This window comes from Corylus avellana, chromosome 5, assembly GCF_965113065.1.
Source record: "Corylus avellana chromosome 5, dhCorAvel1.hap1.2, whole genome shotgun sequence".
Classification (NCBI taxonomy): Eukaryota; Viridiplantae; Streptophyta; class Magnoliopsida; order Fagales; family Betulaceae; genus Corylus; species Corylus avellana.
The window spans coordinates 31,095,080-31,113,727 of NC_142494.1; the positions used below are offsets into that span (position 1 = coordinate 31,095,080).

The window sequence follows — 18,648 nt, forward strand, 5'->3', positions numbered from 1 at the left end:
CGTCAGACGTTTATTAAGGTCCGTCACGGTCTGATAACTACAACTATAGCCGTGAGGTCTGTGGACGGTGTCTGCCAGGCTATAGAGGCACAAAGTTGGGCCAAGTACAGAATCCAATTACGTGATGGATTCGATTTTCCCCACTAGACGTGTCAGTTTCATAGCTCTTGGGCTGGATATTTTTGTGCGCCTTCTTTGATACACACACTTACTTGAAGCCCACACTTCCAAGGTGGCATCGGGTTTTCAGATTGTTGAAAACCATTTCTTTTAATTTAGTCTATTAAGATGATATTTATTCGTAAAATATTTAAAAAAATGCAAGTGAAAATAAAAAGTTTTAAAAAAAATTCATGTCAATATTTTTCGTATATATTTTTTTTATCTCATCTTACAAATTAATTATTAGATTTGTGAATTTATGATGAATTTCACAAATTTAATAGTTAATTTATTGAATTTACAAGAGAATACGGGAGAAATATGAATACATTATTGACCAATCATTTCTAAAAAATAAATGTAAGTTTAACCCATTGAGTTGGAGTTTCCAACCCAATTTGGACAAATTTTTTGTCCTTGATACTTGGCAATTACCCAATCGGCAACTGTCCTTGATTTTTCTTATTTTGAAGATTATTTATAGGAAATTGTGGGCACATTCTATTTCCTTTTTTTTTTTTTTTTTTTTTTTTAATATTTTGTTCAAACATGAAATTAGATCCATAATCCATTATAATTTTTTTTTTTTTTTTTTTTGACATACACAATAGTCTTTTAAGCTTTTATAAGACAATATCTATGAAAAGCGTCTCAATTAGTTTCCGTTTTACAACAAATTTCGGTGAATCACGTTTCTATTCACTACCAAGTCCTTGATTTCTTGGCTTTTTTTTTTTTTTTTAATCTCCGCTACTAGTGCTTTATCAATTGCAATCCCCTTCGCTGCCTTTACCATAGTGACAATTCTTCTTTATACTTGATAACTCCTCTGTCATCGGTCTATGGTTTGCTCTCAAAAAATGAACCATAAAAAAACAGAACACCGACCGAAACCCAATTCTATTATTCTTAAGGATTCGTGAAAACAAAACCTAAGAAAACGAATAAAACTTCACCACATAGATCGCCACTAAAAGCAAATTTAGAAATAATACATTCTTATTTAAAAACAACGAAAATATAATAACAAAAACCCAATACACCCTCACGCATTCCACGCGCCACTGCCGGCCAGCCACGTGCCGCTAAAAAGCACCCCAAGGACTATTGACACACGCTCCCTAATCGATTTATGGTAGATGTAAGAAAATGGGGAAAGAGAAAGGGGGTGGGGAGGAGGGAGTTGTAACTCCCTCCCCCTACTTTGCTATGCTCTCTTTGTGCTACTCTCTTTTTAAGGTTTGACGGCTATAATATCCATTGTGGCACATTCTATTTCCTACGACAAGATAGAAAGATCGTATATTCATTTAGATAAATAATTGGTATCAATATCTTACATTTAAGTGGTCGGAGCCCAGCCTGACCGTCATCAAAGAGTTGATATGATTGCTCAAACCAAGCTAAAATTGAGCATCGCAACCAAAATATTCTCTATTTCACTTTAAATTGAAATGTAGAAGAGTTATTCATGTTTAAAATTTAATTTTATTATATCTAATGAATAAAAATTTATAATATTCCGTTGCAGCTGGCAATGCTTGAATTTCATGCAGGATGGACCAAGCTGGTCCTACTTCTACCAACTACTTGGGTGATGTACAAGTTTCGATTTTGTTTGATTATCGGGCGAAATGTTAAGTGTTTTTCTTGTATTTTTTTAGTTTAAGTGAATATTATTATTATTTTTTTAAATTAAGTGAGAGAAATAAGTACCACTATTTTTTACCTTAGACTAGAAGGATACCATGAGAACAGTAAAACACCATGAGAATACCTAACATTTCCTTTCATTTAATCATGTTGTGCCACGTTATATTATAATTTTTTTTTTTTGTAAAGTATATTTATAAACCTAGCATTTTTTAATCCGTAATGGATAGCCATCACAACCTCGTCCCTAGTAATGGGAACTGGCAAGGACGGTTGTATATATATTATTCCATTATTTTACTTATTGAGCCTTCCAAGTTCTTTGTTGGAATGTTAGGCTAAAGTTGTTAAAGGATATATATAACTAATCATTGGGCAGGCCAAAGCTACTTCATGAAAGGATTATAGCAAAGCAGATGCTTGCCCAAGTTTTAAAATCAGATTAGAATATATTTTCTATTCCTGATCAAGTCTCTCTTATTGGACAGGGAATCAATCATTGATATTATCTTAATAAGAAATTAATCATTCAAGGAATGGGCATCCTCCAATCCAAAACATCATTTTAGTCTTTTAGAGAAGATGTTTCCATTAAATATACATGTGCCAATGTAAAGGTTAAGCTCCATATTGGATAAATATTCCAAGTTGTAAGTAGTTAATATAATATATTCGAATCTAAGTTGATAGCCTTAAACTTTTTGTAGTTTTCCGATATATATCATATAATGGTGAATGAATAACTCTCTAGATATTTATTTTCCCAATAGTTTATATCTCACAAGTATATCTCGCACTATTTTTTTAATAAAAAACTTGATTCGTTTTTTTGTTAGTCAATATTGGTAAGAGCACCTTCAAGAATTTTTTATAATCAGTTGCTCAAATTGTAGCTTAAAATAAATAAATAAATAAACTCCCCTATATCTGAACAGATCTCGAACTATTCGAGCACCTGCTCCGACAAAGAGACTCATTTGGAGCCCTCTATAATGCATGGGTAAACCAATCAATATTGGTAAGAGCACGTTCAAGAATTTTTTATAATTAGTTGCTCAAACTGTATATATATATCCCGTATGTCTGAACAAATCTCTAACTATTCGAGCACTTGCATGGACAAAGAGACTCATTTGGAGCCCTCTGTCATGGGTAAACCAATATATTTGAGTGAGTAGAAAACAACTCTAAACTAATACACTTGAATTTGAATGAGTGGAAACACACAACTCAAGGCTAGAGCCCGGAAGCCGGAGGCACTATGATTTGAAAGACATATGTTAAGACAATTAGGAGGTAATCCTTTTCCCCTTTTCCCCCTCTCCCGCTTTAAAAAATAATAAAGTATCCCTACAAATGGGTCGTGTCTCGGGGAGGTACAACTCCCTAGATGAGTTGTAACTCGTTTGAAGGTTTATATGGGCATCTATAATGTGTCCATTTTGTTAAATTATCACTTATTTTAAAAATTTAAATTGATAAAAAAATAATATCTTAATAGTTAACATTCTTCTTCACACGTGGTTTCAAATTCCTTAATAAATAAGGCCCAACACATAGAAAATGAATGATGAAGACAATATTTGAACTTAGGACTTTTACTATAATACTATGTTAAATCAATACTTATCTCAAAAATTTAAGCAAATAAAAAATATGATTGAATTAATCATTTAATTAATATTTTAACGACTTTAATCTTTAGTCACAGTTTTCCTTCTATGAGATTCACAGCCTAAAAATGAATCACCGAATCACAGAAGTTTTGAGTTTTTGTCATAAATTTAAAAATTATTTTTGTATTTTAAATTGTTTGTTAATATATTTGTCTCAAGAACATAAAACTACATGGCCAAATAGACAAATTGCAATTAAAGTTGTAATTTCATGAACAATTACATGAAGTAGTGTACTACCAAGTATATATGGAGTACATAGAACAAAAATACAGCACACCTTAGTTTTCTAATCATTAATTAGGCTTAATTTATTATAGTACTAGCTAAGTGGCCTCTACTGCACATCCTGACACTGGTTGACTCGCTCCGAGTTGACTCGTTCAAGCTTGAAACGTTCTTGAACAGAAGAAATAAAAATTCCAGCCTTCATATCGATGGCGTCGTCAGCAGCCACGCCATAGAGGTTTTCATATTGGCTGCTATCGGCGGCCGGCACTATAAAAGACACCTTCTGTTTGGGCTGGAACAGGAATCCTACTGAAGCAGTTGAAGGAGAAGACTGGCTCGGCTTTACCTTGCTGGTGTATTGCACAGTCGAGGAAGGCTTGGGTGCTGCTCTATTGAATGACATCAGCTTCCCCTTGAGGAACCCTCTACGCTTCCTGTTTGCTTCCATCTTAATATATATATATTATCAGATTTCGAATGTTGAGTGTTCAGCACAAGAGGAAGAAGGTCTATATATAGTAGTTGTAAGGCAACTTTTTTCTGTGTGTTGAAATCATATCTGCAGATAGACATGAAAATTAACGTGACTGTGTTGTGGTTGTGGTCCCTATACGTTAAATATCTTCAAGGCATAATCTTCTTTTTAGGACTATTTTATGGGTTATATTGATAGATTCCATTATTATTTATTTATTTTTTAGATATATTCCAATATATAGTTTATCAAACACTTTCCAAGATATGGAGAACTTTTGGTCTCTATTATTGCATTTTCTTTATATTTTGTATACAATTACAGTTAATGGAATCTTCTTCTGGGAGATGAAATTAAAGCTAGCGCTGCAGTCAGTGCATGGGCTAGGCTGCACAGTAAATTGAGTAAAATCCTCATCTATTATTGAGGATTTCCTGGTGTTCTCAGCTAGCAGAAGTCTAAAATCTAATGCGGGACAGCCTCAATTAGGCACTTGACAAAGGTTAAATGGTAACAATCGGGTTGTATTAAGACATAAGTAGAAGTTTATATAGGTCAACTATAATCCGATCCATTTAATTAAATGAGTTAAATCCTTCAACTTTAGTTGCTAGTTTTGTATTGGATTCATAAATAATATAAAAATTGACAACCCCAAATATTACCATCCCTACCAAATGGCAACATCTCCTAATTAATGTGCTATTTTGGGGAAGTAAGAATAAAGCTTCGCCCACTGCCCCATGATCAGTAACAATTAAGATTAAGGGTGAATTAGAATTTACATTTGTCTTTTTGACTGTAGAATGGAGTACTATTGAGCAGTACTGTGAGAGCTAGCCACTAACTCCATTGTGTAGAGCCAGTCATATCATATTCCAATAGTGCTTGAGTTTGAGTGTTTTTAACTCTTAATTTTTACACTACTTGAGGATAGATCAAGATAAGACATTAGTTGCACCACTCGAGACAATCAACTTGAAAGATCAAATTGGAACCTCCAACATCACAAATGTCTGTGTTCGCTATCTGAAATTGATCATGCTATCTGAAATTGATCATTCAAGTTGTCGAACTATAAAGTGAAAAGTAAAGGGGAATGTATTGTATAGATAAGAACAGCGTCCCTTTCAACACATTGCCTTCCCCCATGTGAGCATCTTCCTGGAATATGAAGACTAGTGTTCATGTTTCAGGAAATGCAGAACTTAATGGCATGATTCAATTTGTATTTGATAACTAGATTAAGGGTCTCCACACCTCTACTATGATACTACGTTAAAACGCCCGATAGCTTAATTTTGATAAGAAATAGTAAATTTAATGATTTAAATAAATAAAAATCTGACTCTACTTTTGTACGATGGAGCAAGCATACGGCTTAGGAGAGGATACTCTACTTGCCCTGCAGGCGCCAACTTGCCTTTGCTTTGCTTTACAAAGACACTAACAACAATAAAGTTGTTGCGCTTTTGAACGTTCAAGGATAAGATATTCTACAAGTGGGTGTTTCTTGGGTTCTCTAATTTTCTCTGGATTTTGGACCCTAGCTAATATATTTGAGTTCTTGGAAACTTGAACAAATTTCAGAGGTATTAATTGTTTTTTTATTAAATAAATTTTTTTTTTTTTTTTTTAATTTATTGGTAAATCCAACGCATGAAATATTTAATTGAATTAGGGGTAAATTAAGAAGTCAAGATTTGAACTTAGGACCTTTTAACGCTAATACTATGTTAAATCATCGTTTATTCTAAAAGCTTAATGGTGCGTTTGGGATTAGGATTTTGCAAGAATAATCTGCGTTTTTAAAAGATATCGCAAAACGTAAGGCGTTAGGCATTGCAATTTAAAAAGCACTTAGTTTAAAATAGGAAAAAAATCTGTGATTTTAATAAGCAGGTTAAGGGTTGCTTATTTGAAAAAGTGCGAATTTAACCAAAATCATGAATTCGCATAACAAATATTTAATAAAAAAGTATTTTTTAACATGTTTTATCAAACGCTTTTACGATTTTAAAAAGTAACGATTTTAAAAACGCTATTTTTAAAATCGCACTTATTGAAACCACAATCTCAAATGGACCCTAAATTAATACGAAAATATAAATTTAATCAATATTTTAAGAAGTTGGCCATTCATTTTAGCTAACACACCATGATTTCAGGCAACATTTTTTATTGAGAAATGTTAGAGGTATTAAATCTTTTTTCCAAGATGACGGGAAGCTTATTAAAACTTAAGTCATCTTAATATTCATATCTCAGTAAAAAAATGGGTATAGATCGTATATTTGACTAAGTACATACATACATGGTTGCAACAATGTCCTTCCTCTCCAGCAGGCAGCAGCCCTCGGTCTGCTTTTTGATCCCTAAAGCAAGAATCTTTTGGTGGACCAAAAAGTGCAACTGCTTTGTATCTAAACTTTCTTTTGAAGCTAAGTTTTAGATACTTTGGAGGTGAAATCTGTTCTTCTGCAAAATTACCTTGATTTGGTAACAGAGATATTCGTCCTTCTGCTTATCTTGTACGACTGCTGCTGCGTCTCAATCGTTAATTAAAGAACTTCATTGGCCCTACACTACATACTGTCCCCCACGATCGGATCTCACATCCTTTGAAATTTCATGTCTTTTCACCAACGTCTAAATTAATTTATTGGAATACAACTGTATGATCTCTCCCTCTCAGATCCCCCACTAATATAGGTTCTTTTTTTCATAGAGATTGATTGAGATCCCTTCCACAGTTCCACTACTTAGGGTAAGGTATTATACGGGGTATAATACCTTTTGTTTGGGCCGAATCACTTTCTTTGACCACACGGGTGGGGGGTGACTGTTAAGATAGTTGAACTATTCTTTCCGGTCATCCAAACAATCACCCCCAAACTATTTTTTTATTTTTTATGTGATGCCGTTCATTTAAAATAAACGACACAAATAGGAGCTATTATACCGTTTCTCAATGGTCATTTGATCTTGGAGACCCATTCTACTTTGGAACTTTGGAGTTGTTATGACCCATGACACGAAGAGAAATTCATTGAACTTTGGGCCTGTCATCCAACAACTTTTCTGATAAGAAAACGGGCCTGGGCCTGGGCCTGGGCCTGGGAATGTCATCAAAATACCTCAAGCAAACGTATTATTATTATTATTTTAAGTACATTCAGAAGCAACAACAAAAACAAAAATGCTACAACAGAACATGGGGTGGATCTGAGATCATCGTTTGACTTATTAAGCCTTTTGGTGTGGGTATCATTTTTTTAGATTATCATATATTCTTTTCTTTTAAATTATTATATTCCTTCGGGTCACTTTATTGAACAAACTAACACCTTGAATATTGCCTTTCAAAAAAAAAAAAAAAAAAAAAAAACACCTTGAATATTGGTGATGGAATTGAATGCACAGTCCGACCCTTCCAATGAATGCTTGCAAGAATGAGTAAAGATCGTCAGAAACCTGCCGAGAATTGCAAGAATGAGTAAAAATAACATGTTCTCTTTTTATGTTTAACATCCACCAACGGAGTATGGCCACACTCCTAGCGTTTTTTAAGCAATCGTTGCACCGACACGTTAGCTTCCGTGATTTGATCGGAGCCCATGGTTTGGGCTTGACATTCTCTCTTTATGTGGAGAATCCACCAATATTGGAGTATGGCCACACTTCTAGCATTTTCTAAACAATCGTTGCACTACACGTTAGCTTCTATGGTTCGATCAGAACCCATGATAGGTTCATGAGCCTACATCATCAACTTGGGCTAACCGAGTATATATAAATCTGATACATCAATAATATTATTGTTGAACAATAAAATCTCTCTTGCTTGTACATTGCGTAAATCATATCTGTGTCTCAATATTGCCAAATCAATGGCGCCAAGCATTATGGATAGATCACCAGAGAAAAATGACGATGTGCTGACAACAAAGGTGATGAAAATGAACAATTGATGAGCAAAATATGTAGAAATTGAAATATGTGGGACCTTTTAGGTACAACTTTAAACATTATCTGAACGATATTAGGTGAAGATTATAAAATCAAATTAATCTATCAAATCAAAATTAACGAGTTGTCATCTACAGACGACTATAACTCTCCCTTCTTTCCTATATAAAGCAAATCCACTCTCTTCTCTTTTGGTACTACTTCTCTCAATTTCAACACTACCTCTTCCCCTTGTTGCTTCGTTTGCAAATAAAATCCACTCTTTCTTGTTTCTGGTTCTGGGAATTTCTTTCTCGTACATGTTTTCTCGTCCTCGGTCGTCGGCGCCATTTCCGGGAGTGCATGGCTGCATGGGCATCTCTATTTCTTCCAACATTGATGGAGTCTAGCTAGCTAGCTAGACGTTTATACTTATATGGATTTTACTTTACTTTTTCATTGATGTAATAATTTCTCCCCAATATTTGGTGGAGTTTAATTATGATGTTGGCGTGGTTCAATCAAATCAAAGCTCTCAATGGTTGGGTCCTTTAATCTGATTGAGCCGCGCCAATATCGCATTCACTCTCTACATCACCAAACCATGATATTATTCGTATATTAATTATCAACTTAAGGTTTTAAAATTAAATAATAACTTAACATAGTGTCAATCTTGAGTTCGAATTTTGATTATATAATTTAATATTTTCTTTGAATTTAACAATTCTATGATGTATATTGAATGGATCCACTTGAATATCACCCACGACTACTTCTTGTCATCAATCAAGTAACAACATTTCAATAAACTAACTAGAAAGGATAAACAGGGAGATCGAGAGAAGAAAATGCCATAATACATATATATGTCAAAAAAAAAAAAAAAACACTGGATTCTTTTATATCCTTTTTTCTTCCCCTTTTCCTTCTTTTGAAGAAAAAGGGAAATTCTGATTCCACATAATTATATATACCAGGGTCCAGGGTCCAGATATGGCTTGTTCTAGCTATTATTGATTCTACAATTGGGATCAGATACGATTTCTCGCATATGGGGTTGTGGAAACAAGCTAGCTAGATCAAAATATAGATTACTTGATTTTGTATTCAAGTGGTAAAAACTTACCCACTCATTTGTCTTACTTCTTTTTCATGGTTTCTTTGCTTTCTTTATATATATATATATATATATATATATATATATATATCCTGAAATGGCATGAAAATGTCGGTTGATTTACGTCAATTTTGTTTACCTTTTGGTGCGACAACATTACCCACCAAGCAAACACGGTTTGGCCCAATCACGGGATCATTCTGTGTACTTATAATTTCATACATAGGAACTTAGAAATCTTAATTAATTAGGAAGTAAACTCTTGCTTCACGATTACAATACCACAAATAATATTAGGAAAATCTCCTATTCAAACTTAATCTAAGGATTGAAATATCTTCACGTTTGCTAACCTATACATTGCTTCGTTCGCACTTCTTTTGATATGTTCTACTGACCGTAATTGAAAGGGATATCTATTATATATTGAATAACTTTTACTTGATAAGACTTGAACCTAAAATTAACCACCAATAATATTAAGAAAATCTCCCATTCAAACTTAATTTAAGGATTGAAATATCGTCATGTTTGTTAACTTTTACATTGCTTCGTTCGCACTTCTTTTGACATGTTTTACTGACCGTAATTGAAAGGGATATCTATTATATATTGAATTACTTTTACTTGATAAGACTTGAACCTAAAATTAACCTCAACCTCAGCCACCCCACCCCTTTATTATCTTTCACACCTACCAAATTTACCATTTCTAGACCATTCTTTATTTTTCATTGATTTAGTCTTTCTTGCTAAGTCATATGCTCGGTTAAAAATTATTTTACTAAATTGGTCAAATTGCTTAGACCGTGGGTTGGGCCAGTGGAAAAAGCATCATGGAAGTCCATAGAAGAGTTTCGAGACCGTGAGTCTGTGGGCCCAATAACTAGCATGAGCTAGGCAATGCTTGGAACTTGGAAGCCAAGACGAGCCCCAAAATCCAATCTAATCGTCTTCTCCAAGCATATTCTCTCTTCAACAAGAAACCCTGTAAAACCCTTATATGCAGATCCTGTGAATATTTACAAATAGATAGAGATATCGCACTCTTTTCTGTGCGTCTTTCTCTTCGGCTCGGATCCAGAAGCACAACCAAATGGCGTTGACGAATTTCATACTCACGGTGGCCGGTGTTAGCGCCGTGATTCTGCTGCTAAGGAGCGACGTCAAGCAATCGGCGGCGGTCTTCAGGCGCAACGTCAAGCAAATCCGCCACTGGCTTGAAGAAGAATCGGCCTCTGCCTCCAAGTAAAAAAACCTCCTCTTATGTATTATTTTCTCTAAATCTTTTGAGGAAAAAATAGTTTTTATTTTTAACTGTGAATCATTTTCAGCTTACTATGTTAATATATTTGTATGTATTCAATATGGAGAATGATAAAGAAGAGGAAAACTAAAAACGGGTTTTATGTATCCTTGCGTTGTTGTTCAGAAAAATGGCCATTTCAGGTCTTGCATTTGGTTATGTTCCTAATTATGTATTTTCTATAGATCCCAGACTTGATTCAACCTTCTGTGCTGTTTATGGGATTTAGGTTGTTGATGTATTTTGATTGGATATGAAAGTTTTCGTTTGTAGTGGGTAAGGGGGATATTCAACTAGAGCGAGTAGAATGAACCCCAAGTGTTTGCTTGAGGTTCTGTTAGGATTGGGGGAGTGGGTTGGGGGTGGGGGGGTGTGGGAGTTACAGTTACTCGTATTGCCGCCTGTGCTTTTATGCTCATGACGGTTGTTATTAGCAACGGAACAATGGCGGAGGCCTGGTTGATGTTCAGCTGGAGGCTAATTGTAAGATAGCAATGTAGTAATCTACTTCTAAATCTTAGTTGGGAATGTACTTAGGGTTAAATTATCGGTTTATCGTGTCAGCTTCTTGATATTTACGTGATGGGGGTGATGTGCTTCATGATTAGCTCCTGGTTTTCATTCTTATTAGATCGATCAATACTTGGGATGTGTTGAAAAAATTGTTTCTATTGCAGACCGTTTAACATAGTGATTTGTGCAATCTGGAGTGTATCAAATTATTGAACTTATGGCATATCTTTCATGAAATTGCTCTCATACTTTTCTACTGTCTCTGTTTCCTTTGCAAATGGAAAGGCCAAAAGGCAGTCATCATTCAGACATTCACGGCTCTGGATTTGTTTTATTTTTTTTCATTTATATTATAGAAGACTTGTCCAGCCAAACCTGCATTTCCTTGTTTGGGCAGTAGCGCTGCATATAACAATGATTGTTAGAACTAGCAAAACGAATTTTGAACTAGATGATCCAACTTCGGTCTTCTTAATGGGCTCGGTGACTGGTTCTGACATGCATGTTTAGCTGTTATCGTAGCAGCAGTGTACTCCCATTGCTCTCATTCTTTTGCACGTAGTTTCCAACTAGTCTTTAGTTGTAGTTTCCATCTAAATACACATTAACATGACTTTTGATGAATCTTGCAGGGCAGCAGGGAAGGCTACTCCCAAGGAACTTGAATCAAAGGTTCCTCCAAAAGACATTCCCAAGGAGGACAAGCACTGAAGTGTCTTTGTATACCGCCTGATGTCGTCTACAAGAGTTACCTATTTGTTTCTTTTTCCTTTAGCTTTTTCCTTAAAATATTTGATGGTTTATTTAGAACAAGTCTTGGTGAAACGTATTTCTGCACCTCTTTTTTTTTTTTTTTTTTTGTAAATTTTGTTCTAGCCTAGTGTATTTACAAAGAGAAAGGCGTCTTGTTTTACAAAGCAAGTTCTATTTCTCCCTTGATAACATTGACCTGTAATAGGGTTATAATTGAGTAGTGAGTGTTAGCTCACTCCTCAAACGAGTTTAACAAGACGAGTTGAGTTTATACCAGTATTGTTTCACGAGCTTAAATTGAGTCGAGTCGAATTTATCTAAAAACGACTCATTTAATATTCGAGCAATAATTATATCCAGTCTTTCGAATTTATATGAGCCCATGCTGTAGAGGAATAGGATCCTCTGCAATCCATAATAGATTGGAGAATATTCGGTTCATGGTTAGGATTTCTTTTTAAAAATTTTAAAGCCACAAATAAGATATATGTCTCACTACAAAAAATAATAATAATAAAAAATTATATTAAAATAATAAAAGAATAAAAGAATAAGGGGGTGGCTGGCTATCCCATCTTGGCTATAGGGGGTGATCGAACCACCCCATTTCATAAGGGGTTGGCTTGAGAGCCACCCCAATGGCTGGCCAGGGGTGGCCGGACCACCCCATGGCCCTTGGGGGTGGTTCGGCCACCCCCTAAATCCAGATCTAAAAAAAAAAAAAAAAAAAATTGGGGTGGTCCAACCACTTCTGGCCAACCATTGGGGTGGTTCTCAAGCTAACCTCATCTAAAATGGGGTGGTCAGTCACCCTTTATTTTTTTAATCTAAAATATTATTATTTTTATTATTTTCTTTGTAGTGAGACATGTATCCTATTTGTGGTTTTAAGATTTTTAAAAAGAAATTTCAGCCATGAACGAAATATTTTCTAGTTCATAATAGACTAGAGAGGATCCTATTCCTGTTGTAGAGCCTAGAGCTGTCCAAGCTCAGCACAAGGTGATATTCTCTAATTCATAATAGACTAGAGAAGATCCTATTCCTGCTGTAGAGCCTAGAGTTGTCGAAGCTCAGCACAAGGTTCGATGACATTTTACCCAGCCTGAATATAATTTGTGAACTTTATTTCATTTGAAAATATCTAATATCTATAGTAGTGTTTTTGTTTCTTTCCAAAACCAGAGACCTTAAATTCTGATAGAACAGAAATGGTATTCTAAGACCCAACCAGAGAGAGAGAGAGAAACGCTGCATCTGTGGCCTATATATTGCTTACAAGTGGCTGAACAACCCAAGTCAATATGAAAATTATTTGCTTACAAAAACACTACACATCACCAACTGTTCTATTCTATTAAAGGTAGAGGCCCACATAAAATAGAGGTTTAAGATGCTTTGGGAGATGAAGCATATACCTCCAACTTTGCTTTACTAATTATTTTTAGGCTCTATTTGCGTAGAGACTATTTTATATTTACCACATTATTAAAATTTTAAATAATGTGACACCATTTATACCATTAAATGCTAGAAAATTTAATCTAAATCATGAAATGAAGGCCGTTCAGTCATCATTGTTCAACTTCTGCCCTCATGCCATCTGCTTTGAAAATATTTCAGGTGTTGAATCTCACGGCTATGTATTTTTTGTTTGTCAAGAAATAACAGGGACATTCTAATAGAGCGACACAACTTTTACCTTAGGTAAACAAATGAAAAAAGATGATGTTTTTTTCTTTCATTTGTCAAACATGATTTAAGTCTTCAACTTTGTGTCATATTTTAATCTTGTTTTTAAACTATTGATTGTTTTAATTTAGTCATTAAACTTTTAGAACTGTTCAATGTTATTCTTCCCCTTCGTTATCATCAAATCAGAGTATGGGAAATAGATAGATTTAGCATTCAAACAATATAATATAATAAATAGAAAACATTGCGAGTGATATCACATCATCAATTATGATAACCAAGGACAAAATCTGGGGCCCAGTGGGCATGGCCACCATATTTTAATATTTTCTCTTAATATATATATATATGCTTTAAAATTAAGTTTAATCTCTGGTTTATATTATATTTTGACCCCTCTGATATGAGAAATTTCGGTTTCATCCCTAGTCATAACTTACATAACACGTGTCTTCATATGATGACATTTTGTGAGATCAGCATGTAACATAATATGATATGTCACTGTGGGGCCATATATACAAAAATCACGTCAACAGTTATTGTTCTAATATGCAATGTCATCACAAGTCTATCTATACAAAAAAAAAAAAAACATAAATCACATCAACAATTATTGTTCACATAATTATAGTAAGAACTGAAACAATTGTTTATTTTATGAATGAATTCGAACTCTAACACAGCTGTTGGACCAAAATCACAATCAGGAAAATGCATTTCATAGCATAGATAGAGTTTACTATGCCTCTTAAAACAAACAGCAATTCATGTGAGAGGGCAGGTAGATCTCCGCCAGTTTGGACAGGTGGAGTCTACCTGCGCTCTTACCGTACAATATGGACAGTTCATTACACCCGACCTACACAACACAAGTATTCAAGACAATCCAGGCTTTCCCCTGTGGGGAAAGGAAGTCAACAATAATCCACAACTAAAAGCTTTGGGAGAGTTTGCATTAGTTTATTGAAGCTGCAGAAAGATTAGTAAACATTCCCCAACCAGGAAATTGCCTCAGGAGCTGATTACTCCCACCAAATAGGAAGCCTTCTTGAGGCCTAACCTTCCAACAACGCATCAAGCGCCCCTTGAAACATTCCACTGCAATATATGTTGGTTTCATTGGCATCAGGAACAAAAACTAGGCCTGCAGAAGGCTTGTCTTTTATGCCATGAGAGCAGGAGTACTGAGCCACTCCATTAGATTGCTGTCCTGAGTCCAAGGATTGAATTGGATGGCTCACACTGGACTGCACCAAGTGGCTCAAACTTCTTGCTGAAGTTTGTGTTGGATGTGATGACAGAAGATAGAGAGCACAACCCAAGTCAATGGATTGTGTTATACCGCCGGCAGCGGCGGCCGCCGATAACATATTATGGCCGCCCCTTTCAATTTCTGATGAAGCAATGCTATTAGGAAGTGGGTGGTAGACAGAAGCCTCAGAAGCTGCTTGATAATTGCCTCCTTTAGGGCCATTTTCCTGTAAGAAAGAGAACAGTTTATTCTCCTCATTGTAGATGAAGGCAAAGGAATTGGGAGGACTGTGTCCATCAGTAATAGGCAAGCGTCGGTGATGATGATTATAAATCATAGCTTCTGCTTCACTTCTGGCAATCCCAGGCCGGCTACTTCTCATAGTAGTAGTTGCATATATCTGTGGACTACTGAATTGCAAGATTCTAGGGCCTGATTTACAGAAAGACATGTCAATGAATGTTCTTTTTTTTTTTTTTTTTGAGCGTTATCTATGAATGCTCGTTAATATTTGTTAAAGTACTAATTAAATGATTAAATTCATCATTTTCTATTGGCGTGCTCTTAGGATAAAATGGTGATTTAACACAACATCGAAGCAAAAGGCCTAAGTTCGAACCATGGCTCCAAAATTCACCTCCCATTTAAAATAAATGTTTCACATGTTAGATAAATGGTGATTTAACAATAGCAAACTAGTAACTAGTGACTCCAAAGTTGGCCGGTCCAGGTTCACTCGAGGGACTTGTATAATTTGTTAAAATATAAATTAAAAGATTAAATTTACCCTTTTTCTATTAGCTTAAGTTTTTGAAATATGTGGTGATTTAACGTGATATCAAAGCAAAGATTATAAGTTCAAACCAAAACACCGGAGCAAACTTTGCTGTGCAACTTCACCTTAAGACTTAGCAATACCATAAGCATAGTGGTAAGAGATGGACTCCCTAAAACCACTCATACACAGCAGGCCAAATAAATCAGAGACTTTCCTATGTGACTCAATGAACTGTGGAAGCTTCTGAAAAAGCTCAGCAAAGTTCCTTATACTAATGGAGAGTGACAAGAAGAAGTGTACTCTGTAGTTCAAATTTCATCTTCAGCTTAAGATTAAATAGCAAGCAAAAAAACCCAATCCAAATTTAACCCGTGATTATCTCCAACTAAAATTAGACAATAAGAAGAAAATAAAAAAATTCTTAGAACTGAGATAAGAATCCAAAACCTTTGTAATTGGACAGAAAGTGCTCAGAACTGAGGTAAAGGGGTTCAGGCTGAGATTTTCTCCTGCGCATGTTGTGTCCATCAAGGCGTTTCCTGCAGCTTCTCTTCGCATCATCAAACTCCCCCAGGGAATGGAATCTACAGTACTTGAAAAACCCAAATGATCGAACAGAAATTTCTTATACATAATCAAGAAAAAATTGAGACAAATTCCTTGCCAATCAAAAGCAAGCCTCTGATATCATACCTGCTACATTGTTGGCAGAAGCGCTGCTCTTTGCCCCCTACAATCACCACTGGGGTCTTCGAGTGGCGCTCGCAAACCCTGTGGCGGCGATGATACTCTCTGCACATATTGAGGTCTGCCTTGCATCCATCAACTAAGCATGAAAAATTTTGAGTCCCACTGAGCACACGTGTCCTTTTAGATGGCCCTGAAGGTGATGACACCATTGTTGAGCCCCCTTGGTCCTTCAACCCATCTGCAGATCTCTCTTGTTCCATATCAGATATCCTACCGAGCTTCAAGTCCACCATAAATCCACTGGAACCAACAAGGCCTGCAAGGCTGCTATCCTCCTTTTCCTCCAACTCAATTGAATCCCATCCGAGGTCCTTCCAGTCCCAGTCCATCGCAAGCGAGTAAAGCTCTTTCACAATTTATTCTCCTTCAACAATTACTCCTCAAAAGTGAATAGTTTTAAGAATAATGAAAAAAAAAATGGGATTTTTTTTTTTTGCTTTTGGTCAAAAGGGAATTAATTGAAATGAGTGCTTCGTAGAAGCAAAAGATCAAGAACAGTGAACCCCAGTTTCTGCAAATTGTTGGTGGCAACAATAATAAAGTCAAAACAGAATGACAAGAACAAAATATTTAACCTTTTTGTTTCCCTGCTTGGGTGTAGAAGCCTCATATGCCATATATAGAGGGAGCAGTTTTACTCACTTTCAGTGAAAACTGCAGATGAATTTCCAATATCCCTGTTCCCTCCAGGAGAGAAAAGACAGAGCTCAAAGTTTGAATTATTGATGAGCAATAGGGACAGGAAGAGTACATTAAACTCTATATTTTATAGGCCTCAGACTTCTGCAAGAAAGGCCCATCTGAGAGGAGATTTGCTGAGATTTGTGTTTTAACTTGTGTTGTTTTCCTGTTTGTCCCCATTAATTTCAAGGCCTAGTTGGATTTTTAAATTTGGCGAACAGCAGTTGTTGAAAACCAACAAATTAACAATTAATGTGAAAGAGAAAGATGACAGAAATGGAAAGAAAAGCCTATAGCAAAGGATGTGACAGGTAATGCTGCATCCATCTTTTTTATCTATATTATGCATAAAAGAACAGTAGTGTGGTCCTAGTGGAAGATGGGTACAAAATAGAATGAGGGAAGGTTTAGAAGGCAGCCAGCAACAACATTATTTATTTTGTTATCTTAGTTTTTTGTTTCGCAATCAATGACAAGTGTCCATTTGGTTCCATGTTGTTTGATAAATCCTGTAAACGACATGGAAACTTGCATTATTCACCACAGAATAAATACATAAGTGTGACGAAAGTCATTCTCATGGTTTTGGGATTCACCCTCTGCTCTAAGCTAACATTAGATATTAAAATTAACTCGTGCTTGTTGTTTTTCCTTTGTTGAGTTTGTTGGATTTGCCTTATTTATGGTGGTGTTTTTGGTTGAGGTGTCAAATGAGACACCTATAATAGATGGTAATTCGTTAATTTGACGGTAATGTGATAAAAAATTCCATTTGAAATTCAGACAAAATCAAAGAACCTTAATCTTGAAATTACAGATTCAATGAGTAAATCCAAATCATATAAAAACTTAGAGGTTAAATATGATTTTTTTTTCAATTAAATTAATAAAAACAATTATTTTAAAAAAAATACTTTAACAATAATAATAGTTATAGAAAGAAATAAGTGGTTGGTCCCCATCCTTGGGCCTAAACAATTTTTTTTTTTTTTTAATTTAAATATAATTTTTCATTGAAACAGACAGCATAATTATCTTTCTTATCAACTAAGGATCGACTCTAATTATTTAGCAGCTGAATTTCTCTTTAGGCTTGCTGACATGGGTAATATGTGTTATTAAACACAAGTGACTTTTGCTATTTTGGTTTGCTACTTTCGACAAGATTCTCAGTGTAAAGGCTTTGGTGCATAGCCCATTGTTAAAGCTATACTAATTAGTTGCTTCCTTGCAGCTTCAACTACCTTTTATGGGCTCCATCAATCTTTATAAAAGCAATTAAATCTGCTGCCAGGATAAGACTATAGAGAGATTAACCTTTTCCTTTTCTTTTTTTTAAAATTTCTTTCGTTTACTTCTGCTTGATAAGATTTTGGATCGACTTTAACTGTATCCCACTTCCGTCTACTCATCTACCACTTAGCCCAAGCCCAAGTGGGACGGCAACCACCAAATTGTCTTGTAGGTAATTGAATGTGTGTTGAAATCTTGGAAGCTATCGTGTCCCTTTTTGGGGATCGCCCGCAATGAGCAGCCTGCTCGGGGTACGTAGGCGCATAGGAGTAATTTTATATGTTTTTTTTTTTTTTGTGTTTTTCTTAAATTTTTTTTATTAAAATTATTATTTGATCAAAATTTAATAATAATTAATC

General features: G+C 35.2%; 3 protein-coding genes across 3 annotated transcripts; 1 reads left to right on the plus strand and 2 right to left on the minus strand.

Moving 5' to 3' along the window:
- Positions 1-3,672: 3,672 nt before the first annotated feature.
- LOC132183331 (uncharacterized) lies at positions 3,673-4,186 on the minus strand. The gene has a single exon (XM_059596742.2). It carries the CDS (start codon positions 4,168-4,170, stop codon positions 3,829-3,831), a length of 342 nt encoding a protein of 113 aa, XP_059452725.1. The 5' UTR covers positions 4,171-4,186; the 3' UTR covers positions 3,673-3,828.
- A 6,089-nt stretch (positions 4,187-10,275) lies between these two features.
- Positions 10,276-12,113, plus strand: LOC132182590 (uncharacterized). Its single transcript, XM_059595878.2, has 2 exons — positions 10,276-10,513; positions 11,717-12,113. The coding sequence occupies exons 1-2, from the start codon at positions 10,362-10,364 to the stop codon at positions 11,793-11,795; spliced, it is 231 nt and encodes a 76-aa protein (XP_059451861.1). The 5' UTR covers positions 10,276-10,361; the 3' UTR covers positions 11,796-12,113.
- A 2,071-nt stretch (positions 12,114-14,184) lies between these two features.
- On the minus strand, positions 14,185-17,167 carry LOC132181242 (teosinte glume architecture 1). The gene is made up of 3 exons (XM_059594365.2): positions 16,259-17,167; positions 16,013-16,149; positions 14,185-15,219 (listed from the first exon to the last, which is right to left on the minus strand). Exons 1-3 carry the CDS (start codon positions 16,642-16,644, stop codon positions 14,591-14,593), a joined length of 1,152 nt encoding a protein of 383 aa, XP_059450348.1. The 5' UTR covers positions 16,645-17,167; the 3' UTR covers positions 14,185-14,590.
- Positions 17,168-18,648: the final 1,481 nt, after the last annotated feature.